The 24,801-nt window shown below is 39.1% G+C and overlaps 2 protein-coding genes across 3 annotated transcripts; both read left to right on the forward strand.

The window, feature by feature from the left end:
• The first annotated feature begins 4,373 nt into the window (after positions 1-4,373).
• nr1d2a (nuclear receptor subfamily 1, group D, member 2a) lies at positions 4,374-10,370 on the forward strand. The gene is made up of 8 exons (XM_079640114.1): positions 4,374-4,652; positions 6,670-6,900; positions 6,989-7,077; positions 7,161-7,305; positions 7,396-8,117; positions 8,227-8,412; positions 8,693-8,903; positions 9,195-10,370. The coding sequence occupies exons 1-8, from the start codon at positions 4,622-4,624 to the stop codon at positions 9,392-9,394; spliced, it is 1,815 nt and encodes a 604-aa protein (XP_079496240.1). The 5' UTR covers positions 4,374-4,621; the 3' UTR covers positions 9,395-10,370.
• A 992-nt stretch (positions 10,371-11,362) lies between these two features.
• Positions 11,363-22,416, forward strand: LOC307045961 (macrophage mannose receptor 1-like). 2 transcript variants are annotated; one of them, XM_079692039.1, is made up of 10 exons: positions 11,363-11,414; positions 11,581-11,634; positions 16,570-16,682; positions 17,120-17,167; positions 17,391-17,756; positions 18,153-18,479; positions 20,011-20,055; positions 20,484-20,575; positions 21,376-21,476; positions 21,644-22,416. In XM_079692039.1, exons 4-9 carry the CDS (start codon positions 17,131-17,133, stop codon positions 21,451-21,453), a joined length of 945 nt encoding a protein of 314 aa, XP_079548165.1. In that variant the 5' UTR covers positions 11,363-11,414; positions 11,581-11,634; positions 16,570-16,682; positions 17,120-17,130; the 3' UTR covers positions 21,454-21,476; positions 21,644-22,416. The 2 variants fall into 2 exon arrangements, with proteins under 2 accessions (XP_079548165.1, XP_079548166.1); XM_079692040.1 differs by lacking the exon at positions 20,011-20,055.
• Positions 22,417-24,801: the final 2,385 nt, after the last annotated feature.

The raw sequence follows: 24,801 nt of genomic DNA on the forward strand, positions 1-24,801 counted from the left end.
TTCCTCATGCAAACCTGCTGAACACATGAACAGTAATCACTTAGTCATGCTGAAAACACTTCCATTATTATAACAAGTTGCACTTAACTATTGTAAATAAGGCTGTGGTGTGAGTAGATTTTGGCTCATTAAATGATACGTATCAAACACTTAATTAATGGATTATAACACACTAATAATAGACAGATATCATTTGTCTAAACCTGCTGTGTAATACCTTCTGTTGATTGCCGGAATTAGTTGGTTTGTAATATTGCCATGATGACAAGAGAGGAAAACAGTTGTAGTAATATAAAACAGAAGTTACATAATAAATTATAAAGTTGTTGATAAAAAACTGTCATTGTTAAAACCTTTCCTTATCTTCCTACAACCACAGTTTATAACACAATATATAGATATGTTTATATAATGCTGTAAATGTTAAATAGGGGTGTTAAAGTACAGGTAAAGTAATAGTGATACAATCTGTACAGTTTTGTTCTGGCTGCAGCTGCCACATTCCTCGACTGCTCGACTGTTTCAAGAACTTTGCCGAGCATCAAATAAACATTTAGATTCAATGGCTTGCCGTCAAAATATCTACCAAATAAAAAGAAAGCCTCCTTTAACTTTGAATGTTTGCCTCAAATCATATCAAAGCACCATTGGTAATGCCAACACACCTGTCTGAGCCTTTTGCAGGAAGAGCTGTAACCCGTGGCAGATAGGCTAAAGACACGTTCCCCTATGTATATCACAGTTTAGCAAAAATCACAAAATGGTTGTATACAATAAACTTTTCAACTGTTTCTCCCACACATGAGAGCTGCCATAGACTAGTATGTTGTGTATTACATTTTAATTTGTCATTAAATAAGACAAAGGATTCATCACTTAATGGTCATCACAATACAATTGCTGTGAAAACAGGTTAATCGGATGATATCATTCTCCGGCCGTAACATCATTGCAGTTTTGACTTTGTTTCTAATTCTTGGTGAAGATAAATTGCCACTGTTTGGGTCTTTTTTGCATAGCAGGATCACTACATTAGCTACATAACCACACTGGTATCTAGGAAACAACCAGCACCAACTCTCTACTTCAGGCTTTGTTCCACGTTAAAGCACACAAGACCATAATTCTTCTTCGTCACCCTTTTCACTCGGTGTTAGGGTAGTTGGCATTTTGCTCAAAGTGAAGTCACCTTTCCAACATCGTCCAGGGCAGCCAAGGCCAAGAAAGATCTGTCAATCTGTTTGCAAATAACCGCCTTTCTCTTTCTCACTCTTCACTTCAGATTTTAAATGGGACTTTTCACAATGCTCTACATTCAAAATGTATAGTTTTCTCTTTTTACAACACGCATGCCAGTCACAGCCAGTCACCATTTTGTGTGGACTGTAAGGTCATAAAAACTCCAGTTATTAATATAAGTATACATTTCAGAGAGGTGGGGAACACGCTGTCATGTCCTCAGGTGTCAACACAGGAAAAGCGATATGTTATATTATCAATTCAGTCCAGGAGGTGATACAAATGATCAGTGCCTCATAAAACAATTATAAGTTGACTATTTAAGATGGTCACCTCATTGATAATACCGTTTTTTTATGTTAACTCAGTACAGCAGAGTCATTACAAGCTGCTTACTGTAAGCCTTAAGAATAGATTCATATCCCCACTGAAAAGAAAGCAGCAACATAATCAAGTTGTTTTTGATCAATTGGAAAGCAATAAAGTGTAACATAAGCATTAAGAGAAACAAACAAAGTCCTAAGAGTTACCTTTCAGATATGCTGGGGATAAAGTACAGTGTGGGAAGGCAATGTTTAGAAGGCCCTCGTATGAAAGTCTAAAACCTTTCACCCCCGTATGAATGGGAAACAGTATTTAAAGCAGTATTTGTGAAATCTAATTGGATTATCTTCTTATTTCCCCCCCTTGCTTTAGAAAAAGTAAACCTAAGGGATTAGTCTCAGAATATGTTTTTCATTCAACTCACTTTTTTCTTTGCGGGTAAAGGTTATATTCTTGTTTTTCCACGAGAGATCTGGCCAAGAGAGCAGCCTTAAAGGATTGTTACACTGGCAAACCGGAAGACACCAGGAACCATGAGATCATTTATAAGTGTCATTCAAATCAAGTCACGTGTACAACTTTCCAAAACAAAAGACATGTTCCATCCGGCATATGGCGTGTTCAGGCTTCTTGATCTGGTGAACCACAGAAGCCTAAACTGGCCTGACAGGTTAATCTGGTAGATAACAATACACCTAACTCTGTACATGTATAAACATGTTTTTTAAACGTACAAAGTGTTGCTCTCTATTCTTTGAATAATCTTATGTAACAGTTGAAACAAACCCAATTGGTTATATGTACCATCACAGAAAGTGTCCAAAGGTAATGGTTTACTATTTTCCAAACACAGCTGATGTTGTGCAATAACAAGTCTCAAACGTGAAATTCCTCTGGTCAGCAAGTGTAAAAGTTAATCATTTGCTTTTGTGTCAGTACTTCAGAGAAGTATACATTTTAGCCTGTGAGAGTAAAGTCACTGGTGATACAGTAGCCATAAAGAAGTAATATGATGCAGTAAACGGACGATAAGTACATAGTGTTCTAACAACAGCTGCCAAGAATATTAAAGAATGTCAGCTCGAGATCAATTCCTGTGGTTAGCCTTGTTTTGATGAAACATTTGCGGTGCATAGTGGTTTCTTAGGTTATCAAGTTCACAGATTTGTTGTTCACGTTTTAGACATCTAGGTCAAACATTAAGTGTTCCAGTGACTGGATTCCAGAGTATAATTCAGATCCCAGTGATCCTGCATGATTGTCTTTATTGTTCCTTTGGAATATGTCAGATATGTTAAAAGAGTTTTTAACAATTAGATATTTTAGGGAAACTCTGAAATACATATAAATGTATCCATCAGAATCACAATAACAATGCTACAGCATGTGCATGTTTTCCATGTTCACCATCTGAGTTGGAACATGAATGCCAGTGGCAATTTTTATGGTAATCCATCCAATCAGAGTGAAGACATTTCTCTTCAAACCACAAATGCCAAGGGTGCACGTGAGCGCCACTTGTTGATGGTAGCAATTAGCAATGTTATATCACAGCAGTAGGTGTGTGCTTCGGTTGGCAAATATGTGTTTCACATTTCATAACAATCTGGTTAAGATCTAATGTATTCATTACTCCCTTGTCCTCTTGCTTCTGATTTGACAACATGGGGTGGTGTGGGTGGAGGCCAACAGTCTGTATCCTTTTACTAAGAAGGGTTTAGTAAAATCCTTTAAACACCACATCGGCTATCCTTTAAAATACTCTAACTGCAGTTTCACATGAAGTGCTTTTTACTTGATTTATAATTTGCCAATTACGTCCTTCGACATGCAACCATCGAATCTTTGATTTCTTGGGGAGTCTGAGGACTTCCAGGGGATTTGACAAAGTCAAAAATAAAACAATTTCACTTTCAATTCTTAGAAATGGTGACAGTGTGTATAAATAGGACTGTTTTTGTACTGATCAGTGTCTTCAATATAAGTCCTGTAACTGTGCGTAGGTGTCATAGACTCATTTGTCTAATAAAAGGGATTTATCATTTAACAGTGAGATTATCTACTCCCACTCTAAACTGACAAGTAAAACACAGTAACATAACACAACATTATTTGTATCTGCATAGCAAGAGCGTTGCTTGGGGGTTGATGTAAAAAAGGTCTGGAAAACATTTGACTGATTCATGTTGGATTTAATAGGAAAAGCTAGGACCTACTTTTGAAAGTAGTCAATGTAAGGTGAAGGTACGTTTCAGAAACAAAGGCAATTCAAAGAGTTTTACACAAGCACTTACAAACAAATGAACTTCATAAAAAATAGATATTTAAAATCAAATCACATAACGTCTGGATATGAATTACTTATGATAGTTTAGTAATGCATTACCTACTGTCATCACTGATGTTAGTTTAGTTAAAGCTACTAGAAGCCTAATTTGCAAAATACGTCTTATTATTTAATATATAATGTTGTCTGTATTTTAATTGTGTCTACATAATTGCTTCCATGTACTGTACCACACATTTCATTTGAAACACAAAGTAGTTTCTTAGAATGTAACTTCAAAAATAATTTCCATGAACTGCATAACCGTGCTCTGTTGTTCCGGCTTCTCCCTTCTTCACGTTGTGCTCTGCAACCATGTCTGCAACGTGAGCGCTGTGTTACATTCCTCGTTACGTCCACGAGGCGCTTGGCTCCGCCCCCGTGGTGTCCTGAAAGTGTGTCACTGGGTTAAAGTGGCTCGAGCGCCTGGGTTTAGGGGCGTGGCCGACAAAATGGGTCACATGGGCGAGCCCACTATTGAGAACATTTAGTTCTCCTGAATAACCCGCAGTCACACACATCAAGGGGGAGCTCCTCCGACTCAGACGCTAGTTCTCTCTCACCTACTCGGACCTGCAGATTATTTCCACAAATAGACTACTGAAATTAGATTTATCTTTAAACTGCTCACGCACAAACAATTGTAATATCTTCGTGGGTGTTTTGGCGAAAGTGGCAACAGTCGTGACAGATATTTTGCATTATATCTGTTTTCCTATTCCTCAAAACGAAATGCCTGAGGACATGGGGACAGCCAAGCCTGGTAAGAAACCAATATTTTAAAACGATTGTCACAGTGAGATGCAAATACTGAGTTTTTCATTGCATGCACTATGCAAACTTTATTGCAGGGATAGTGTCAACATTGACGTAAATATAGTGTTATGTATAATTTATTATAAAACTGATTTAAAGTAGGCTACAACAAGTTGTGTTATGTATTTCTTGCCGGTATTGATAGTGGCATGGAATTGTGATAATACTATACATATATATACTTATGAGTTGAATTCACCGAATGCATCATAATGAGTTTTAAAATCCGTCCAGGAATTAAGAAAGTATTTCTTGGAGGGCAAAGCACTAATGAATGGCGTCCTGCCATTGAAACTGTTTTCTGTTTTGCTGTAGTGCAGCATCATAACCTGTCAGGAAATGTTGGCACACTTGTTAAACACATTCTTTAAATGTCTCATGTTTTGTAATAAAACGGCTGTTGTGTCCACAAATCGCGTTTTATAAAACGGGGTTAGGAGTGCCATTGCGAGGCTGAGTCGCTGCTATAAACATTTGACACAACAGTGTTTAGCTTCCCTCGCTCACATGGACAGCGTAGCCTAGCCATGTGCCCGTGTGTAGACGGGCTCATGGAACACTGCTCTGATTGGTCGAGGGGCGTTCCTCTCTGCGGGCATGCTCTAAGTTAGAACTCTTCTATGATTGGCTGGAGCGGAGCCCATGACGCAGAACATTGTATAATCCACGCTGTTTCACAGCCATCCCCGCGAGAGGCTGCACTGCAAGGTACACGTGAGAACGTGTAGACAGCAGCCAGTGACCTAGATCTGCTTCATCCCCTCCTCGCGCTTCCCTTTCACATAAATTCATGACAGGTCCACGTGTGGGTGGGCACACAAACATTTTAATTTTTTTCGAGCTGATGAGGAATAACACACGTGTTTTACACAAATATTCCTCTCAAGACGTGCATTTAAACTTTAAATGGAAAATAACTAGAATGTTTGGAATTTTTCCCTGCTTCAAGTCTCTCACTTTAACTGGAACAGTTAATTTCAAGTATTTTTGCCCAAGGGCAGTTGGATAAAAAAATTTAAACAATGTTTGAAAAAAAGGTTACAGTAATTTCAAATAATAAACTGCAACTATTATCAAGATAAATATAACTGCCAGCTATTTTTGATATTAGCCATTATTTAAAAAAAATCCCAAGTCATGTTTGAAGTTTCCTAAAACAGAGCTTTACAGACACAAAGCTGACAGCCACCTGATGTTGATCCTCTAAAACTTTAAATGCCATGTTCTTATTACTAAGCAGCTGAGCTGTTTTCTGGCCAAACATTACATAACCCCATCACTTACCCTCTGCATTTGTTTCTTGCCAAAACTGTTATGTTGCTCCAGTGCTTCACTGACCCTGTCTGAAGCACACTCCCATAGCACAGAAACCAATGTATGTTATGTAATGGTGTTATTCAACCAGTAAGCACTGGAGGTGAGAAAGCGGGTCAATCTTAGCAAGATATCATCAGCCAGAGATCACACAGATTTTGGACTGCATCTCTGTCCGGGCGTCTCAGACATCATGTACTTTCTGTACTGCCAAGAGTTTTTTTATTTGCCATATAGAATTTCTTTTTTTTTTTTATAAACTCCTGCTATCATCTCTGGTTCACAGTGACTTTGGCAAGCTTGATATGTTGCGGAGCTGCAAACACATTCAATATCCTGATACGGTTGTTAATAGTGGTGTGTGTATTTCTGTTGCTCAGAAATAGATTGTCAGAAGCCCAAAGATAGCCAATTTTGCATTGTGTGTTTGCTAAAGGTTTCATATTAGAACACTAGCTATAGGATAGTCTAAATGACTAAAGTGCTTGAATGGCAAACCACTGGTAACAATGCATAAGAACATGGATACTGCCATACTGGATATAGTAAATTACATTGACATTTTTTTTTTAAATCATTCCATTAACTGCCTTGAGATATGGGGAAGTGATTAACCTGCTATAACATGTCATGTCTCTCCCTCTCCACAGGAGGAGTCATAGCCTATATTTCCTCTGGCTCTGCCTCCAGTCCAGAGTCCTGTATGAGCCCCAGCAGAAGCTATTTGTCCACATCCCAGGCCGTGTCCCGCCCCTCCCTCCCCAGCAGGGCAGTGGGCATGGTGGTGGATATCTCTCCGCCTACTAAAAATGGCCACCAACGTAGCCATGGCATTGAGAAGTCTGGGCGCTCCTCCACATCTACCAAGAGCAACATTACCAGTAAGCATATCAAAATGTTATCATAAAAAAGATTATGCTAATGAGAAAAAATGGCATATCTGATCACTGCTCGTGTTTGTCTTTGCAGAAATTAACGGCATGGTGCTGTTGTGCAAGGTGTGTGGTGATGTGGCATCCGGCTTCCACTACGGCGTCCATGCATGCGAGGGCTGCAAGGTGAGACTAGTTCCTGGAACAAAACTTCTCCTCTAAAAATGTTATCTTCTTTGACTAACGCTTTTCATCTTGTGGTTCCTTAGGGTTTCTTCAGAAGAAGCATCCAGCAAAACATCCAGTACAAGAAGTGTCTTAAGATGGAGAACTGCACCATCATGAGAATCAACCGGAACCGCTGCCAGCAGTGCCGCTTCAAGAAGTGTCTGTCTGTCGGCATGTCCAGAGATGGTGAGCAGCATATTGAGTTTAGTTTCAGTGAGCTGGTGTGATTAATTTACTCTTGACACATCCTAATGGCTGTCACTTTGCTACTCCCAGCTGTCCGATTTGGCCGCATCCCAAAGAGGGAAAAGCAAAGGATGTTGCTGGAGATGCAGAACGCCATGAACAACATGATGAGCAACAACAGCCAGCTGCACAGCATGCTGCACGGCCACCAGAGTGCATCTCCCATGGAGGCCATGACCAGCGACGCCGGCTCCTCGCCCTCTTCCTCCTCTGCTTCCGATTCCCTGTCGAGCTCAAACCCCTCCTCCCCGCACTGCCCCCAGGACTCAGAGTCTGTGGTTTCAATGGACACCAACTCAAGCTCTGCCTCCTCCTGCGCGTCAGACAGCGGAGAGGATGAGTCCCTCATTGCTTTGAACAGGCAGCACCAAGAGGCCTTTGCATTCGGCCAGCAGGGGGCACAGCGACAGGGCCAGGCGTCGCCCACGTTGAGCAGTGCCGCCCTGGAGGTGGGGGGTGACGGCCGGGCGGAGGAGCAGCAGCAGCAGCAGGAGAACTGGAGCTGCTGGAACAACAATGCAGTTGTGGGGGGGTACCAGCAAGGTTCTTACAGTAAAGTCCAACACGTCAGCAACACTGCTTACAGCGAGGAGAAGGTTTACCAGCAGCAGCCTCAGCAGCCTCAGCAGCTCAACAGCACCCTGAAGTGTGAGCCGTCAGATGACAGCAACACACAACATGGGTTTAACACAAAACCGGCCTCAAATGGTTACGATGGACCAACCAGCTGCGTGAATAATAGAGCATACTTGGTGAGTTATCTATTCATCTATAAAAACACATTTCTATTCTGCTTTTACCACTGAAGTTAAAGCTTTGATGAGCCTCTCTGATTGACCTTGTGTCTGAATGTTTCTCCAGGTCTGTCCAATGAACGCTTCACCCTACGTGGACCCCCACAAGCCGAGCCAGGAGATCTGGGAGGAGTTCTCCATGAGTTTCACCCCCGCCGTGCGGGATGTGGTGGACTTTGCCAAGAGGATCTCGGGCTTCTGCGACCTCCCAGAGCACGACCAGGTCGGCCTGTTGAAAGCTGGAACTTTTGAGGTAAGAGGGTAAACAAGCAACACTTTATAGTGAAACACTGCAGACTCTTTAAACACTAGGAGCCAATGTGGCTCTCCCAAACAGCTGTGAATAATATCTGCTCTGAAAGTTTCAACAGAAATAAAAGACACTTCAACATTTTTTCTTTTTGCGCAACTGAGATTAAATATGTTTTTCATCATATAACCACCATCAGCCTTATTATACAGACAGATTAAATTGCATACCTGCACAAACCAAACCATAAACTAAAGAAACCCTTCCCTTTTCTGACTCCCAGGTGCTGATGGTCAGATTTGCCTCCCTGTTCAACGCCGTCGAGCGGACTGTGACCTTCCTGAGTGGAAAGCGTTACAGCCTTGACACGCTGCGGGCGCTGGGCGCCGGCGAGCTGCTCAACTCCATGTGCGAGTTCAGCGAGAAGCTGGCTGCGCTGAGGCTGGACTCTGAGGAAATGAGCCTCTTCACAGCCGTGGTGCTCGTCTCAGCCGGTAAGAACACACTTTGAATATTTGTCATGTATGAGAGCACATTGGAATGGACAAGTTATTCACTATTGCTGTTAGAATGCTCTTTATGAACCTTGCAGCGAGAACATATGATCTATTTGAATTTAATCAACATATACACAGCATTAAAACAACTATTGATGTATTTAAGGGGCAACCACACTGCACTACACATTCAATTTGTTAGAGCAGTCCCTCTGATGTGATTTAAAACATTCTTAAAGCCCTGCTCTGTCTGACATTGACCTTTTCTCCCCTCTTGTCCCGGCACAGATCGTTCAGGGATCCAGGACCTGAACTCGGTCGAGGCCCTGCAGGACAAACTGATCCGGGGTCTGAGGAACTTGGTGATGCAGAACCACGGCGAGGAGTCGGCCACCACCTTCACCAAGCTGCTGCTCAAGCTTCCCGAGCTGCGTTCACTCAACAACATGCACTCGGAGGAACTGCTGTCCTTCAAAGTGCACCCTTGAAATCTTCCTGAGGGGTCACACCTCCACCTAATCCACACACCTCCACCAGGACCTGCCTCTATCTTCCCCCTCACCCTCCCTGTTCGACCAACCCAGTTGTTTGTTTCTAGAATGTATTGAAAGTTATTTTTTATTCTATTTTTGTTAAGTCGACCATGTGGGGTCTGAAGAGAGAAAAATATAAAACATGTACTGTATTTATAGAAGAGATAGCTCGTTGCACACAAACACACGCAAGTGCATGTGTGTGAGAGGTTCTTAGTTTTGCAAACTTGGAGGCGCTTTTCAATTCTCCAGAGAACAAAGAGTACTTAAATGGCTTTGTGAAAAGATATGAGTAGAAACCAATTAGTCGATTCCAAAGTGTGTTCTCTGATGAGCGGGTGAATGTGAGAGACAATATGAACCTTACATACCGCATGTTTGTTTGGTCCAATATTTGACTGATACATGTCGCAAGGAAGGCAAGCTATCAGAAAATGTATTGAAGAATGTGTGACGACCGCTGCTAATGCATGGCTGTATTTAATGCAAACTATTATTACTTGGATCTTCTCTCCTTGCCTCAGAAAGCATCAGTTCAAAGTTTCAGCATTTATAGTGTTTTTATTTAATTTTTTACTTGTGTTTGTCAACTGCCTGTACACTGCCTGGTGATTTCTGGGGGGGATCAATGACGCCATGTTCAGCAACACTACATTTGCCCATGTTCTGGAGCAGAAAAACCAAGTAACATGTAAAGGCTACATTTAAACGTTTTTGCTGTTTACCCCACTTTCTGTTTTTTTGTGTTTTTAATCAAAGTTTGTGTGCATTCAGCATAGCACTGAATTTAATGTGGTTGTCATATATTTTGTTGAAATATCTGTTTCTTCAACTGGCAACAATGCCATATGTAAATATCTATATTAAAAAAAGTATATATGAATATAGAGTATAAATATGATATAGTATGAATAAATACAAGTGAAGAATACTCCGTGTTTTTATTGATATCCAAGTATTTTTGCACATATCAATCTTCAGAGTAGTAGCGACTGTTATCCACTGGGTGGAGCTATTGTTACACCTTGACTTCAACTCACTTGAGAAACCATGTTAGTTTGTCTTTGCAAGTTGTTGCATAATATGAATGATATTATATATAATACTCAATAAGTAGCTTCTCTTCAGAGAGATTCTCTTATTTACTTGTGAATTTCAAATCAGCTGAGCTGCATTTTTTTTTAAAAAGAAGACACTTTCAAAAGCCTTCTCATAGGTATTTCATTTCATTCATCCATGTCATGGCCATTTCTACTGATCATAATTCCATTGTTGAGGTATACTAAAATAGATGTACATTGTTCAATGTTCCAAACTCACATTGGTTTCTCATAGAGATTCTCTGTATAGTATGTGTATTCACTCTGTCCTAAACGGCTTGTTGGAGCTCCTGCCCCCCCCCTGCTCAGAATGTATGATCATTGTATTAAAAGATATGTTTCAGAATAACATTTATACTTATTCATAGCACACACATTCTTACATAGCACACTAAAGATACAACAAGGTGACATCTAGGATTGATTAAAACCACCTCGATGCAGAGCAGGTCCACAGATTTAAAGCCAAAATTGCAGACCCAAAACTTCAAAATCTCTAAAATCTGGCTGCAGAATTCCACATATATTAAATACAGTAATTGTACCGTTGCATGATAAAAGCAGGAGCTACATATCAGTGAAAAAGAGGTATAAAACAAATCACTTAAAACAGCTGAGGATACTTTTCTCAGATATTTAACTGTAGGCTAATTTATTTTCAAGTCAGTGTTTTAAGAGTGGAGGTTGCGTTTGTATTCAGAGCTCTTATGTAAATTGTCAGCAAATATTTACGAGTTTAAAGTCCAACGATCCATGAGCAGGCTGCACAATAGTCACTAACTCGTAGCAATTCATCATGCACAAAGTGAAAACACCTGTGGAGGATCATCATGTGCGTGTGCAGGTTTTTTCCATGTCATCAATTTATAAACCAGGTAAAGAATTACACTTAAGAGGAATAACTGTGTTTAGTGTAGACAATTCAAATATGTTATTATAATACAAAAAAGTCATTAGTTTTTGGTTCAGTATAGAATTGCCTGCACAAACATTTGATCCTCTTTGTATCCAAATCTTTTTTTTGTTTTATTCAAATGTGAGTGACCACACGACATCAACATCCACTCTGATCTCATGGAGAAGAAAATGAGTCAGGTAAAGAGGAAACCACTTAAGCAAATTCTGATGTTTTGTGTCAGAAATATGAGGGAAACTAAACTGTGATGGAGTGTTAATGTTCAAACATTTGTATTACAATTAAATCGCACCCTGTTCAAACAGATCAGAATAAAAATGTTGAATGTGTCACAAAAGGCAAATATCACATGTTTAAATGACAGGAAACAATAGAACACATTTGTCTGATCTAGGATCCAACTTTCTGTCCTACAACCAATGTTACTCACCGAAACAAGCCATGGGAGTGCTCATCATTTTCCTATGAAACCCTGGTGGCAAAACGCCACAAGGCATCTTTTAATGTTTCTGATTTGTTTGATTGCTTCGGGTACATTTTCTTGAACCTGATCACTAAAAGCACAAACTATAGTAGCAAGCTTCAGAAAATTTGCAATTCAAGGCTTTCTAGATCGTTAATTCAAATCTGAGAATAGACTGAACGTCAACATACACTCAGTGCTGATGATGATGTAAATGTGGCAAAACATAAATCTCTGATATTATCGGTCAAAAATAAAGTTGGAATGAACTAAACAATTTCCACTTAGTATAAAACATCTGAGTGTTCAAATAGTTCAGATAGGCTCTGATGCAAAGTCAGCCGCAGCAGTTAGCTGGACATTTTTCAAATTCTGGCGTCTTTGAAAAGAGCCAATTAATATCCAGTATAATCCTTTTTTGTCTTTTTAAACCCTTGGGGATAAAGAGATGTTTGAGTGTTTTAGATTTTAATTTAGGCTCCTAAAGTAGGATCAAAAACTGGGATTTTAACAACATTAAGTTGTATATAACATATCAATAAAGGCTGGTGCATTTTGAGGAAAAGCAAGTGCCTTTAACTCTCTTCTCTATCGATATACAGGACTGTCTCAGAAAATTAGAATATTGTGATAAAGTTCTTTATTTTCTGTAATGCAATTAAAAAAACAAAAATGTCATACATTCTGGATTCATTACAAATCAACTGAAATATTGCAAGCCTTTTATTATTTTAATATTGCTGATTATGGCATACAGCTTAAGAAAACTCAAAAATCCTATCTCAAAAAATTAGAATAGTTCCTCAGACCAAGTAAAAAAAAAAGATTTATAACAGCAAAACACAATCAAACATTTGAAAATGTCCATTAATGCACTCAGTACTTGGTTGGGAATCCTTTTGCACGGATTACTGCATCAATGCGGCGTGGCATGGAGGCAATCAGCCTGTGGCATTGCTGAGGTGTTATGGATGCCCAGGATGCTTCAATAGCGGCCTTTAGCTCATTAGCATTGTTGGGTCTGGTGTCTTTCAGCTTCTTCTTCACAATACCCCACATATTCTCTATGGGGTTCAGGTCAGGGGGATTTGCAGGCCAATCGAGGACAGTAATGCCATGGTCAGTACACCAGTTACTGGTGGTTTTGGCACTGTGGGCAGGTGCCAGATCATGCTGGAAAATGAATTCCTCATCTCCATAGAGCTTTTCAGCAGACGGAAGCATGTAGTGCTCTAAAATCTCTTGGTACACAGCTGCATTTACTCTGGGCTTGATGAAACACAGTGGACCAACACCAGCAGCTGACATGGCTCCCCAAACCATCGCTGACTGTGGGAACTTCACACTGGATTTCAAGCAACTTGGATTTTGCTCCTCTCCAGCCTTTCTCCAGACTCTGGCGCCTTGACTTCCAAATGAAATACAAAACTTGCTTTCGTCTGAAAAGAGGACTTTGGACCACTGTGCAACTGTCCAGTGCTTCTTTTCCTTAGCCCAAGTCAGACGCCTCTTCCGTTGTCTTGAGTTCAGAAGTGGCTTGACCATGGGAATACGGCTATTGTAGCCCATTTCCCGGACACGTCTGTGAACAGTGACTTTTGATATCTGGACTCCAGCTTCAGTCCACTGTCTTTGAAGCTCCCCCAAATTCTGGAAGCGACTCTTCTTCACAATGCTGTTAAGGCTGCGGTCATCTCTCTTGGTTGTGCAGCGTTTCCTGCCACATTTCCCCCTTCCAACAGACTTTTTGTGGATGTGCTTTGAAACTGCACTCTGTGAACAGCTTGCTCTTTGAGAAATTTCTTTTTGTGTCTTACCCTCCTGATGGAGGGTGTCAATGACGGTCCTCTGGACAGCAGTCAGATCAGCAGTCTTCCCCATACTTGTGATTTAGTTTACTGAACCAAGCTGAGTGTTTTTCAAGGCTCAGGAAACCCTTGCAGGTGTTTCGAGTTAATTAGACGATTCAAGTGATTCGTTGAACACCCTACTAGTATACTTTTTCATGATATTCTAATATTTAGAGATAGGATATTTGAGTTTTCTTAAGCTGTATGCCATAATCAGCAATATTAAAATAATAAAAGGCTTGCAATATTTCAGTTGATTTGTAATGAATCCAGAATGTATGACATTTTTGTTTTTTTAATTGCATTACAGAAAATAAAGAACTTTATCACAATATTCTAATTTTCTGAGACAGTCCTGTATGACTACTGTTGTCTGGTTCTCAGGACTTTCGTTTGATCTGTAATTAACTAAAACCTTTGTCTTAAATTAAGGTTTTGGAGATCTAGACATTATTTAAAAAAATGTCTTATATATGCACATATACAGATAAAGCTTGTATTGTGTATATATATATATATTTAAGTAATAGCTCACGACAGGCCGTGGTATATGCTCATTATATCACAGCTAAGGGGCGTGGTTCGGCCCGACGCGAAGCGGACGGTCGACAACCCCCTTAGCTGTGATATAATGAGCATATATCACGGCCTGAAGTGAGCTATTGCTTTTATAAAACGGTTACCTAGTGTGGCAATATGAAAGAAAAATACACACTCTAATTTAAATAGTTTTTATTAGTAAATAATTATGTTCAAAATAAAATAGTCCCTCCGTTGCCTTCTGCACAAAACATAGTGCAAGGTGGTTGCTATGCAACAACACTAACAGCAAGCGAACATATTAGACAGAGAGCGTTGATCCATTATTTGGCTGTTTATTTACATTAATGTGTATGTTGCTGTTTATTTTTGCATCCACTGAAAAACTGTCCAGCATCAGTAGCATGGCTTACGTGGTCACTTGTATAGGTGGAGGTTGTTCGAGGCTGTTGCTTGGCGTGGCGAGAATATTGCTCCACTTTCTCCGGTCCCCGAGATTGGGCTTCCAGAAGCCCTGGAGAGAGCTTTTGCACCTCTGGCCACTAACGGTCATAATTTCTCTGCTTTGTTTCAAGACCCGCATCAGAAAGCTTTTGAATGGTGGTACTTTTCCAGTTGGTCGACTACCTGCTCTTCACGTAGCTCTGCATGTCGTAGTTTAGGTGTTTTTTTTCTGGAGATAGGCACTGCTCAATCCACTCCTCAATACTATAGTAAGACCCCCCCGGAGGTCGAAGTTAATCTTAAATGTTTCCATTTTATGCTTTGTAAGTTTGTTTCGTAACGGAAGAAATTTAAATATATTTATAAAACTGACAAGTCAAATCAAGCAATCTGATTGGTCGATAGCGTTTTTGCGGACCTCTTTGATTACAGATTTGAAAATATCGTTGCTTGCTTTAAAAGTAGCACAATTCGTTATGTTAAACCTTCAAAAGTGTCTAGATATCCCTGCCCTAATGCCAAAGGAACTGCACACTGAATATGTTTTACCGTTTGATGTATATGTCTGGACCGCTGCGTCAAAAAGGAGGGCTTCTGCCCCGTTACTTCTCCGCTGCTTTCTTGTTCCAGTATGAAAAGCGGTATACTGTTTTTCTCAGACGCGGAGGGATACTGACTTGTTGTGAAAAGTAACTTACAATTCTACTGTAAGTTACTTTTCACAACAAGTCAGTCAAAGAGGTCCGCAAAAACGCTATCCACCAATCGGATTGCTTGATTTGACTTGTCAGTTTTATAAATATATTTAAATTTCTTCCGTTACGAAACAAACTTACAAAGCATAAAATGGAAACATTTAAGATTAACTTCGACCTCCGGGGGGGTCTTACTATAGTATTGAGGAGTGGATTGAGCAGTGCCTATCTCCAGAAAAAAAACACCTAAACTACGACATGCAGAGCTACGTGAAGAGCAGGTAGACCAACTGGAAAATTACCACCATTCAAAAGCTTTCTGATGCGGGTCTTGAAACAAAGCAGAGAAATTATGACCGTTAGTGGCCAGAGGTGCAAAAGCTCTCTCCAGAGCTACTGGAAGCCCAATCTCGGGGACCGGAGAAAGTGGAGCAATATTCTCGCCACGCCAAGCAACAGCCTCGAACAACCTCAACCTATACAAGTGACCACGTAAGCCATGCTACTGATGCTGGACAGTTTTTCAGTGGATGCACAATAAACAGCAACATACACATTAATGTAAATAAACAGCCAAATAATGGATCAACGCTCTCTGTCTAATATGTTCGCTTGCTGTTAGTGTTGTTGCATAGCAACCACCTTGCACTATGTTTTGTTCAGAAGGCAACGGAGGGACTATTTTATTTTGAACATCATTATTTACTAATAAAAACTATTTAAATTAGAGTGTGTATTTTTCTTTCATATTGCCACACTTGGTAACCGTTTTATAAAAGCAATAGCTCACTTCAGGCCGTGATGCTCATTATATCACAGCTCAGGGGGTTGTCGACCCTTCGCGTCGGGCCGAACCACGCCCCTTAGCTGTGATATAATGAGCATATACCACGGCCTGTCGTGAGCTATTGCTTAAATATATTTAGATATATCTATATATATCTATATAGATATATATATATATCTATATAGATATATACATTATTTCTACTTATGGTGTGCTGCACTTCAAATGTTTACGTTTATAAACAGCAGAAATGTGTCTTCAGACTTTGATAGAGGGAACACTTTTTCATCAAAGCTGTGTCACAGACTTTCTCATCCAATCGGTGTCTTTTAAAGTTTATCAAGCAGCTGGAGATGAGCTGTACGGATTTGCATCCATGTATAAAAGCAGCCTCAAACACACAGTTGTGGTAAAACACCAAACAAGCAACTGAAGAAATCTATTTTTGGTAAGTGGATATCTAAGTAAATATAGCTTCATTAAGTGTAATTGTTTCTGTAACTATCTTCAATTTCTTTATTTTACTTGTGACATGAAACAAGAAAGATTAGTGAGGAGAGACAGCATAAACATTTTAATTGTATTTATCTTGTCTTAATTGTATTTGATTTTTATCGACTTCAGAATTCCTTATTTTTTCTGAGAAGAACATGAATATTACAATTTTAATTTCTCAAAGGAGTGTGTAGTTGTCACCCACAAGCCATCTGGCAATATATAGATACTCATTAATTAATCAATATTTAATATTATATATCAATCGGAAATGGGCCATTCTGCATGACTCTTATGGTTTGTTCTTAAATGATATATTGATGCTTGTACTTTTAGTAATTCAGTATATGAGTGCTAATTGAACATGCTGGATCTTTATTGTATCTACAGTTAAAGTCAGCATGGACGAGACTCTGATGGTGATTCTCCTGCTCTCAGGTGAGATCATGTGAAGAATGATAGATTATGAGATTATGGGAACAAACCATCAAATAATCCGATGTGTCAGCTGTGAGATGTTTTTGGTATTTGGTCTGTATATGTTTGAAAATCATATTTTTCAAAAAACATCAAATGTTGTCCAATTATTTTTGAGTAAACGTTTTAATTTCTGTTTGACTGTCCAAATATCACGTTTCAACAAATCTACCTTGCTCCTCAGGCTTCTGCACCCCATGCACACCTTTTCGAAACGACTACCTCTTCATTAATAAGAACATGACCTGGGATGAAGCATATCAATACTGCCTCATGGAGCAAAATGAAATGGCCCAAATACAAAGCCTGGAAAACAACACCTCAATGATGAACACTCAGACTGCGGGGTACACAGACAAGGCCTGGATCGGACTGTTTGAGAAAGCTTCAGATTGGACCTGGGTGGATGGAGAAACAGCCACATATTTTGAATGGGGAAATGTTCAGCCAGATAACATTGACACTGACGAGTACTGTGTGACCATCGACAATGAGGGACGCTGGGGCTTTGCCAACTGCTCACTTAAGAAACCCTTTGTTTGTCAAGATGGTAATTAGCATCGTTTTGATATTTCAGTGCTCTCCTTTCTGGTTCAACTCAATTAGAATGCTGACATCTCGTCTTACTTAGCAGAATATCTTACATTGCTGCAACAACATATGATGTTTCCAGCGCTTATTTTCCACAATCTACACATTTTGGAGGTCCTCGTTCCATACTTTTTCATTGTTTAGCTTGCATTTTTATGCATTATCATGATGTGGAGTCAAAGTTACATTTATGGCCAAATTGTACACCAAACTTTTGTACTTGAATTATTTTCATTAAATGTATACACATTGTATACTTTGCTTTAGATGCTCACCTACTTTTTTTCTCTGACAATCGTTTAGTTTTGCTACTATATTATAATACTTATTTATTTTTGTATCTCCACACATTTAGAGAATTTACATGAAGGTGAAGGAGAGATGACTTGGAATGACGCCAAAACCAGTTGTACAGAAAGTGGTTCGCTTCTGGCCACAATCCCTGATTCGGAGGTGAATTCTGAGGTACAGCCAAAGGGGAACCAAACAGAAATATGGATTGGCCTCAGCAGACCTAAACTCTGGTATTGGTCAGAAGCTGGAGAAAACAACTTCACAAACTGGCAAGAGGGGCAACCTGACAACTCAAGCGGAGAAAACAGTTGTGCAGCCGTAGTGTTGAAAGATGGAACCTGGACGGATGAGCCCTGCAACGCAACGTACCCTTTCTTCTGCTATGGAGGTATGACTTAAATATTTCCCCTGTTTTCAAGCAGATAGAAGCGGCATGTGCGGAACTGTCTCATTACGCAAAGCATGGAAGGTGTATTAATCATATTTAAAGTTCAGTTAGTATCAGCAGGGGCGTCGTAGTGGGGGGAAAAGTGGGACTGACTACCCAGGGCCCAGATGGGGTGAGGCAGAGGTGGGAAGTAGTGGAGTACAACTACTTTGTTACTGTACTTAAGTGCATTTTTCTGGTACCAGTACTTTACTCCATTACTTATTTTTCTGACGACTATTTACTTTTACCTCTTACACAAATACCTGTAGTTTCTACTTCTTAGCTAAATTTTCAAAACAGGTTTGTTACTTTAGTTTTAATCTGTGTTTGGTGGCCTGATCATTATTATTTAGAGTCATTGCGTGCATATTGATTTGAACACGAAAGAAGAGGGACCAATGAAAACTTTGTCATTTTGCGGTTGTTCAGCATCGAAAAATTAATTAGCTAACAATGACATTGTTGTTCTATTAAAGTTCACCTATTATGCAAAATCCACTTTTTCACATCTTTTATACATAAACATGTGTCCCCTCTGTGCAAAGAGATTCTGGGAGTTTCTGGAAAAAATATTCACTCACTTTTTGTCCTGATCAATTTATATAAAAACCTGTATGAAAATGAGCTGATCAGATTTTGGCCACTTTATGATGTCATAACGATGTATTGGCTTGTGTAACCATTAGCCAATCACCAACCAAGGTAACCCCCCACTCACCTTATCACCTGAATCTCCTCCTAGAGCACCATTGTGTTCTTTTTAACCAAATATCTCTCAGAGGAGCGTGGGGAGGGGCTCCTTATTTTCATCTAAAGTAACAGACACAGAATCAGCACTTTTGAAACAGGCCTGAAACAGAGGGGATTATGGGATGCTACAATGATCTGTTTGGTATTTAAAGCCAAACACTTCAGAGACATGTTTTGTCTACCTATGTTGTAAATGTATTATCTTTTCGATTTACACACGGCATCTATTGCACGTCTGTCCGTCCTGGGAGAGGGATCCCTCCTCTGTTGCTCTCCCTGAGGTTTCTCCTTCCTTCTTTCTTCCCCTTTAAACTGTGGGGTTTTCTCTGGAAGTTTTTCCTTGTACGATGTGAGGGTCTAAGGACAGAGGGTGACGTATTGTCATACTGATATTCTGTACAAACTGTGAAGTCCACAGAGACAAATGTAACACTTGTGATATTGGGCTATATAAATAAACATTGATTGATTGATTTGTATATATCTGAGACCTATAATATATGGATGAAAGAATAGGGGACCTTTAATATAAAGTGAGGTCAGTCACTCTTTAAAAACGTTGGTAGTTATGGGTACTTTTTACTTAAGAACATTTCGAAGCCCATACTGATTTACTTTTACTTGAGTAAAGACGTTTAGGCAGGACTTCTACTTTTACCAGAGTAAACTTATACTTTTACCTCTGACTATCAGTATGAGATAAACTGAAGCAGTTATCTGGTTTCTGCTGTTTTTGCAGATGTCACTCATTGCAGGAAGCCCTGTGTGAAGCGGAGAAAATCTGGTAGAGTTGGAAACATTGGGGATTAAAATTCATGTGGATTGTTTCGGCTGTATTTACCATGTTATATGAAACATTTTTTTTTTTATAAGGAATGTTAAAAAGTAAACAATTTAGTTGATTTGTTAGATTAAATGCATTCACAACACTATATTAAACTTAATTTAATAAAGATTAAGTCTTTCAGACGCTGAGGTCCTGCTGGAGCTAAAGACTATCAAAATGAATTAAAAAAGCATCTTCACACTCAAATCTGTACAAATCTTTTTAAAAAGCAAGTTTTAGTCACAGACCTTTTTCAAGCAAGAATAACAAAAAAGTTGTAAACTTTTCATTTAATTTCCCTTTGAAAACTACTGAACATTACATGAAAATTAACACAGTTTTCCTGCATCTTTTTATGAATCCCTGCTGTTTGTGACCGTGTGCAGTTCACAAAGCGCGGAAAACCGTGGTGAGAATGAGTATCAAGTCCAGCGCAAACATGGAGGATCCAGCCTGCAGTGCAGAACTGCAGCGGCAGGTGTGTGTGTGTGTGTGTGTGTGTGTGTGTGTGTGTGTGTGTGTGTGTGTGTGTGTGTGTGTGTGTGTGTGTGTGTGTGTGTGTGTGAGTGTGTGTGACTTTTGTTGTTGTTGTGACTCAAGTTATTTTTGTTGAATTTTTTTTTTTTTTTACTATGTTCAATCTGAATTTACTTTAAAATAAAAAAAATCTATATTGATTCTGACTTTTCTACATCCAACTCACAGGTTTATCATTGCTTTGAGAACAATTATTATTAATTTACCCCTTTTAGAAGTGAAGATATAGTCATTTGTTCTGGGCATGTCATTTTTGAGCCTGAGACCTGAAAAACAGGCTCAGGGCTTAACTGGTTTTAAAGGGATGGAAACAGGATTGTGTGTGAATATGTCTGTGTCTATGTGTGTATGTGTGTATGTGTGTGTGTCTGTATTACTGATATTGTGGGCACATACTTACATTACATTACATGACACTTGTTAGACACTTTTATCCAAAGCGACTTACATACTCAATACTGTGGACAATCCCCACCGGAGCAATTTGGGGTGAAGTGTCTTCAGGGACACAACGACATGCTGACAGCAGTGGGGTTTGAACCTGTGCTCCCCTGATCCGAACACCAACGCACCAACGCACAACCCACTGCACCACACGCCTCCCTATTCTAGGGAGTTTACACACTCACTCTGTTGGGACATGCATTATTTTCTGGGAACAAAAAGATTGTAATCAATGTTATATCTCTAAAGTGATGGAAACAGGACTGAGGAAGGAAAATGATTACCTGTCTCCTTCAGTTGCAGGCAGCACTTGCTAAAAAGGGAATGACAGACTTCAAACTGACCTGGAAGAAACTGCCAGTAAAGCGCACATGACAGAGCAGTGACAGGATTAAAAGGTACACACACACACACACACACACACACACACACACACACACACACACACACACACACACACACACACACACACACACACACACACACACACACACACACACACACACACACACACACACACTGGAATTTCTGCAAACACTAAACAAGCTTTTTTCTTTCTGTTTAGATTCTTGTTGATGCTGTGAGAGTAACTCCCAGAAGAATGCACCACAACATGGAGTATACACAGCATACCACATACAAATAATGATTACTATCTGTATTTCATTAAGTTACTATGGAAATATGTTGTTCTTTTCCCCCTTTTGTAATTAAGACTGAACTCAGAAAAGCTCAGTCTCACTTTTTACATGTTTCAGTTTTAAATTAATTTACATTACTGTAAACTGTTGCGTTTTTCACTTCATGTGTGACTTAGAGATTATTATGATTTATATAGTGACTTACGGTATATGACTGTATAAGGTCTGAAATATTCTTCATATCCATTTATTTTCTCACATAACAAGGTTGGTGGTTCAATCCTTGGTCTGATAATAAATGCTGAAGGGTCTTTGGAAAAGTTACTGAACCCCAACTTGCTAGTTGGTGGCATTTCGATTGTTTAGCCTCTGCCACCAGTATATTGAACCACCTTCATAAAACAATATAAGTGCCCATCAGCACTTCAGCTTGCCTGCTGTCAGCCCTTTCTGATGAAGCAATGTCTAGGCTCCATTGAAAAAAACAGTAATTTAGTGCATTTGCTTTGCATGCATGGGCAAAAAAAAAAAAAGAAGAATTGCTAAAGTCTTATGTTTAATACAACAAAATGACAAGTTTAGCAAACACCCAGAGGGTCCTATGAGTAATACTTAAAGGTATATTTATGTATTGTAATTATCCCTTTTTTAATTGTGTACTTCAATATAAATGAATACAATGTTTTATTTGCATCTAAGCTCCTCCAATTAGAACATGTAGAATATTTGCTTGTTAAACATGTACTATTAAAATGTTAAACTAGTAACTGTTTTCGTGGTGAATGATTGTCCTTGGTCCTTGTTCTTTTATTAAGAAGTATAATAATCATGAACAACAGCTGCTTATTGTATAATTTGAATAATTTAAATATTCATTTTATTACCTAATAAGTGACATCAATTAATTGGTAATTGTAATATTTGGAAGAAGGGCACAATAAATCTGTTTGGATCATCATATCTAAAGTGCGTCACACAAAATGCAAAAGCTGAGACACGCACACACACACACACACACACACACACACACACACACACACACACACACACACACACACACACACACACACACACACACACACACACACACACACACACACACACACACACACACACACACACACACACACACACACACACACACACACACACACAAATGTTTTGCATAATGAAAATATTGTTGGGTGTGTTGAAGCAAATGATTTCGTCCTCGGTATCTTTGAAGGTTAACTGCAAAGAGCTTTTTTATAAAAAAATCTACTTACAGTAAGATGATTTTTAACGGCGAGCATACAACTTTGAAATTGCTTGTTTTATTTCGACAATCATTGTTCAAAGTATTTGCAGGTAAAAAAAGAGACAGGCTGATGTAACTCTGCTTTTTTTTACACCAGTTAATGTTTTTTTACATGAAATGATTTAACATAACTTAAATGACTTTCTAACAATGGTAAGCAGGTCCTCATTACACAAAAAAAGTGGAGCCCCATTGTGGTCATGTAGAGGTTCTTATTACATCTATTATTTTCTTTTTTATTTATTATTTTCTTTCTTGTTTGCAGTATACATTTGAAATTGATTTCTACGTGACTCGTGACTGAGTTGATTCACACAGCACCACAGTATTGGATAGAGATGTATGCACTTATAAAAGATAAGGATCGAGATTTCTTTTTATCCACTGTATGTTTTCAGAAAGTCCTGGATCATATCACCATGGTTTCCCTCTCAAAGATAGTTAAGTAGAAATAAAAATGAAAACTCAATGCCTCAAAATTGTGATAAAGTTTAAGTTTAGTAAAACAGATAAACAGTTGTCAGACTTCAGACAAGACGCATGAGCTGTTTGGATGAATGCTTTTGTATTTGAATGAAATCCTAATAATATTATTTCAATTTGTTTAAAGTTAGGTTTTTAATTATTTTAAATATTTTCCTCACATTAACTTTCAGGAATTAGCCTCAGCTCCTGCTCTCACTTCCCAACACGTACGTACTACTATGTTGACTTGAAAATGAATTGGACCGATGCTCAGGATTACTGCAGAGAGAAATACACTTACCTGGCGACCTTTGGATGATATAAGTATGCTTCAACCGCATTTTCTGTATTCATGGGCATGGATCGGACTCATAATGACCGAAAATCGTGGAACAAAATCATGGGCAATGAACCTAACTCCTAGTGAAACCAGAAAAACTGGTTTCCAAAACTGGGCTGCAAACGAACGCGATGGACATGAATACTGTATTTTAAAATGGTAAGAAAGAGTTAACCCAATGGATTTGACTTACATTTGTTCTCTTAATAATCTAGTGTTATTTTCAAAGTTGCTTTTAGTTTGAAAATGACCTCTTTATGCACGTGTTAAACATGGTCTTTAAAGATTAGATTTCTGTTTATTATAGTAACAAAGGGAAATAATGAAGATGGTCAAACATATCTGTTCATCTCAACTGAGAAAACCTGGACTGCTGCCCGCGACTATTGCAGAGAACACCACACAGACATGCCTATGACTGAGAACGAAGAAGAAAATAATGAGATATTTTCTGTCAAAGCACCCAGTGTTGTGTCTTGGATTGGAATGTACCGAGTGCCGTGGATGTGGTCCGACAAAACCCAAAGCCCCTTCACAAAATGAAAAAGTGGCAACCCAAATCACATTCTGGGTATACAGGACTTTACGGCTGAGAACAATCTGAATGAATGGGATGACGAGGTGTCTTCGAACAAATACCCTTTCATCTGCCATCAAGGTGATTTTTCAACACCACAAATAATTTCTTCCGGGGGATTTTAACGATCAAATTTGAGTGTATGTTTCTCAATGTTTTGAACTGTGAAGCTGCAAAATTGAAGACCATAGTTAAAATTAAGTTCGAGACTGACCCTGACGTAACAGATCCAGCTACTAACACCCAGATCCTTCAGTAGGTAAAACTATTTTTCTTTTTCTGTTTTGGTTTTAGTTTACTGTGGCAGAAAGAACAGATCATGTTGGTATATTTATTTCATTCTTCTCCCGCTTGGTGCACTGCTAACAAGTCAGGGATGGACTTTGAGCTGCAATGGAAGATT

This window comes from Notothenia rossii, assembly GCF_949606895.1.
Source record: "Notothenia rossii genome assembly, chromosome: 7".
Taxonomy (NCBI): Eukaryota; Metazoa; Chordata; class Actinopteri; order Perciformes; family Nototheniidae; genus Notothenia; species Notothenia rossii.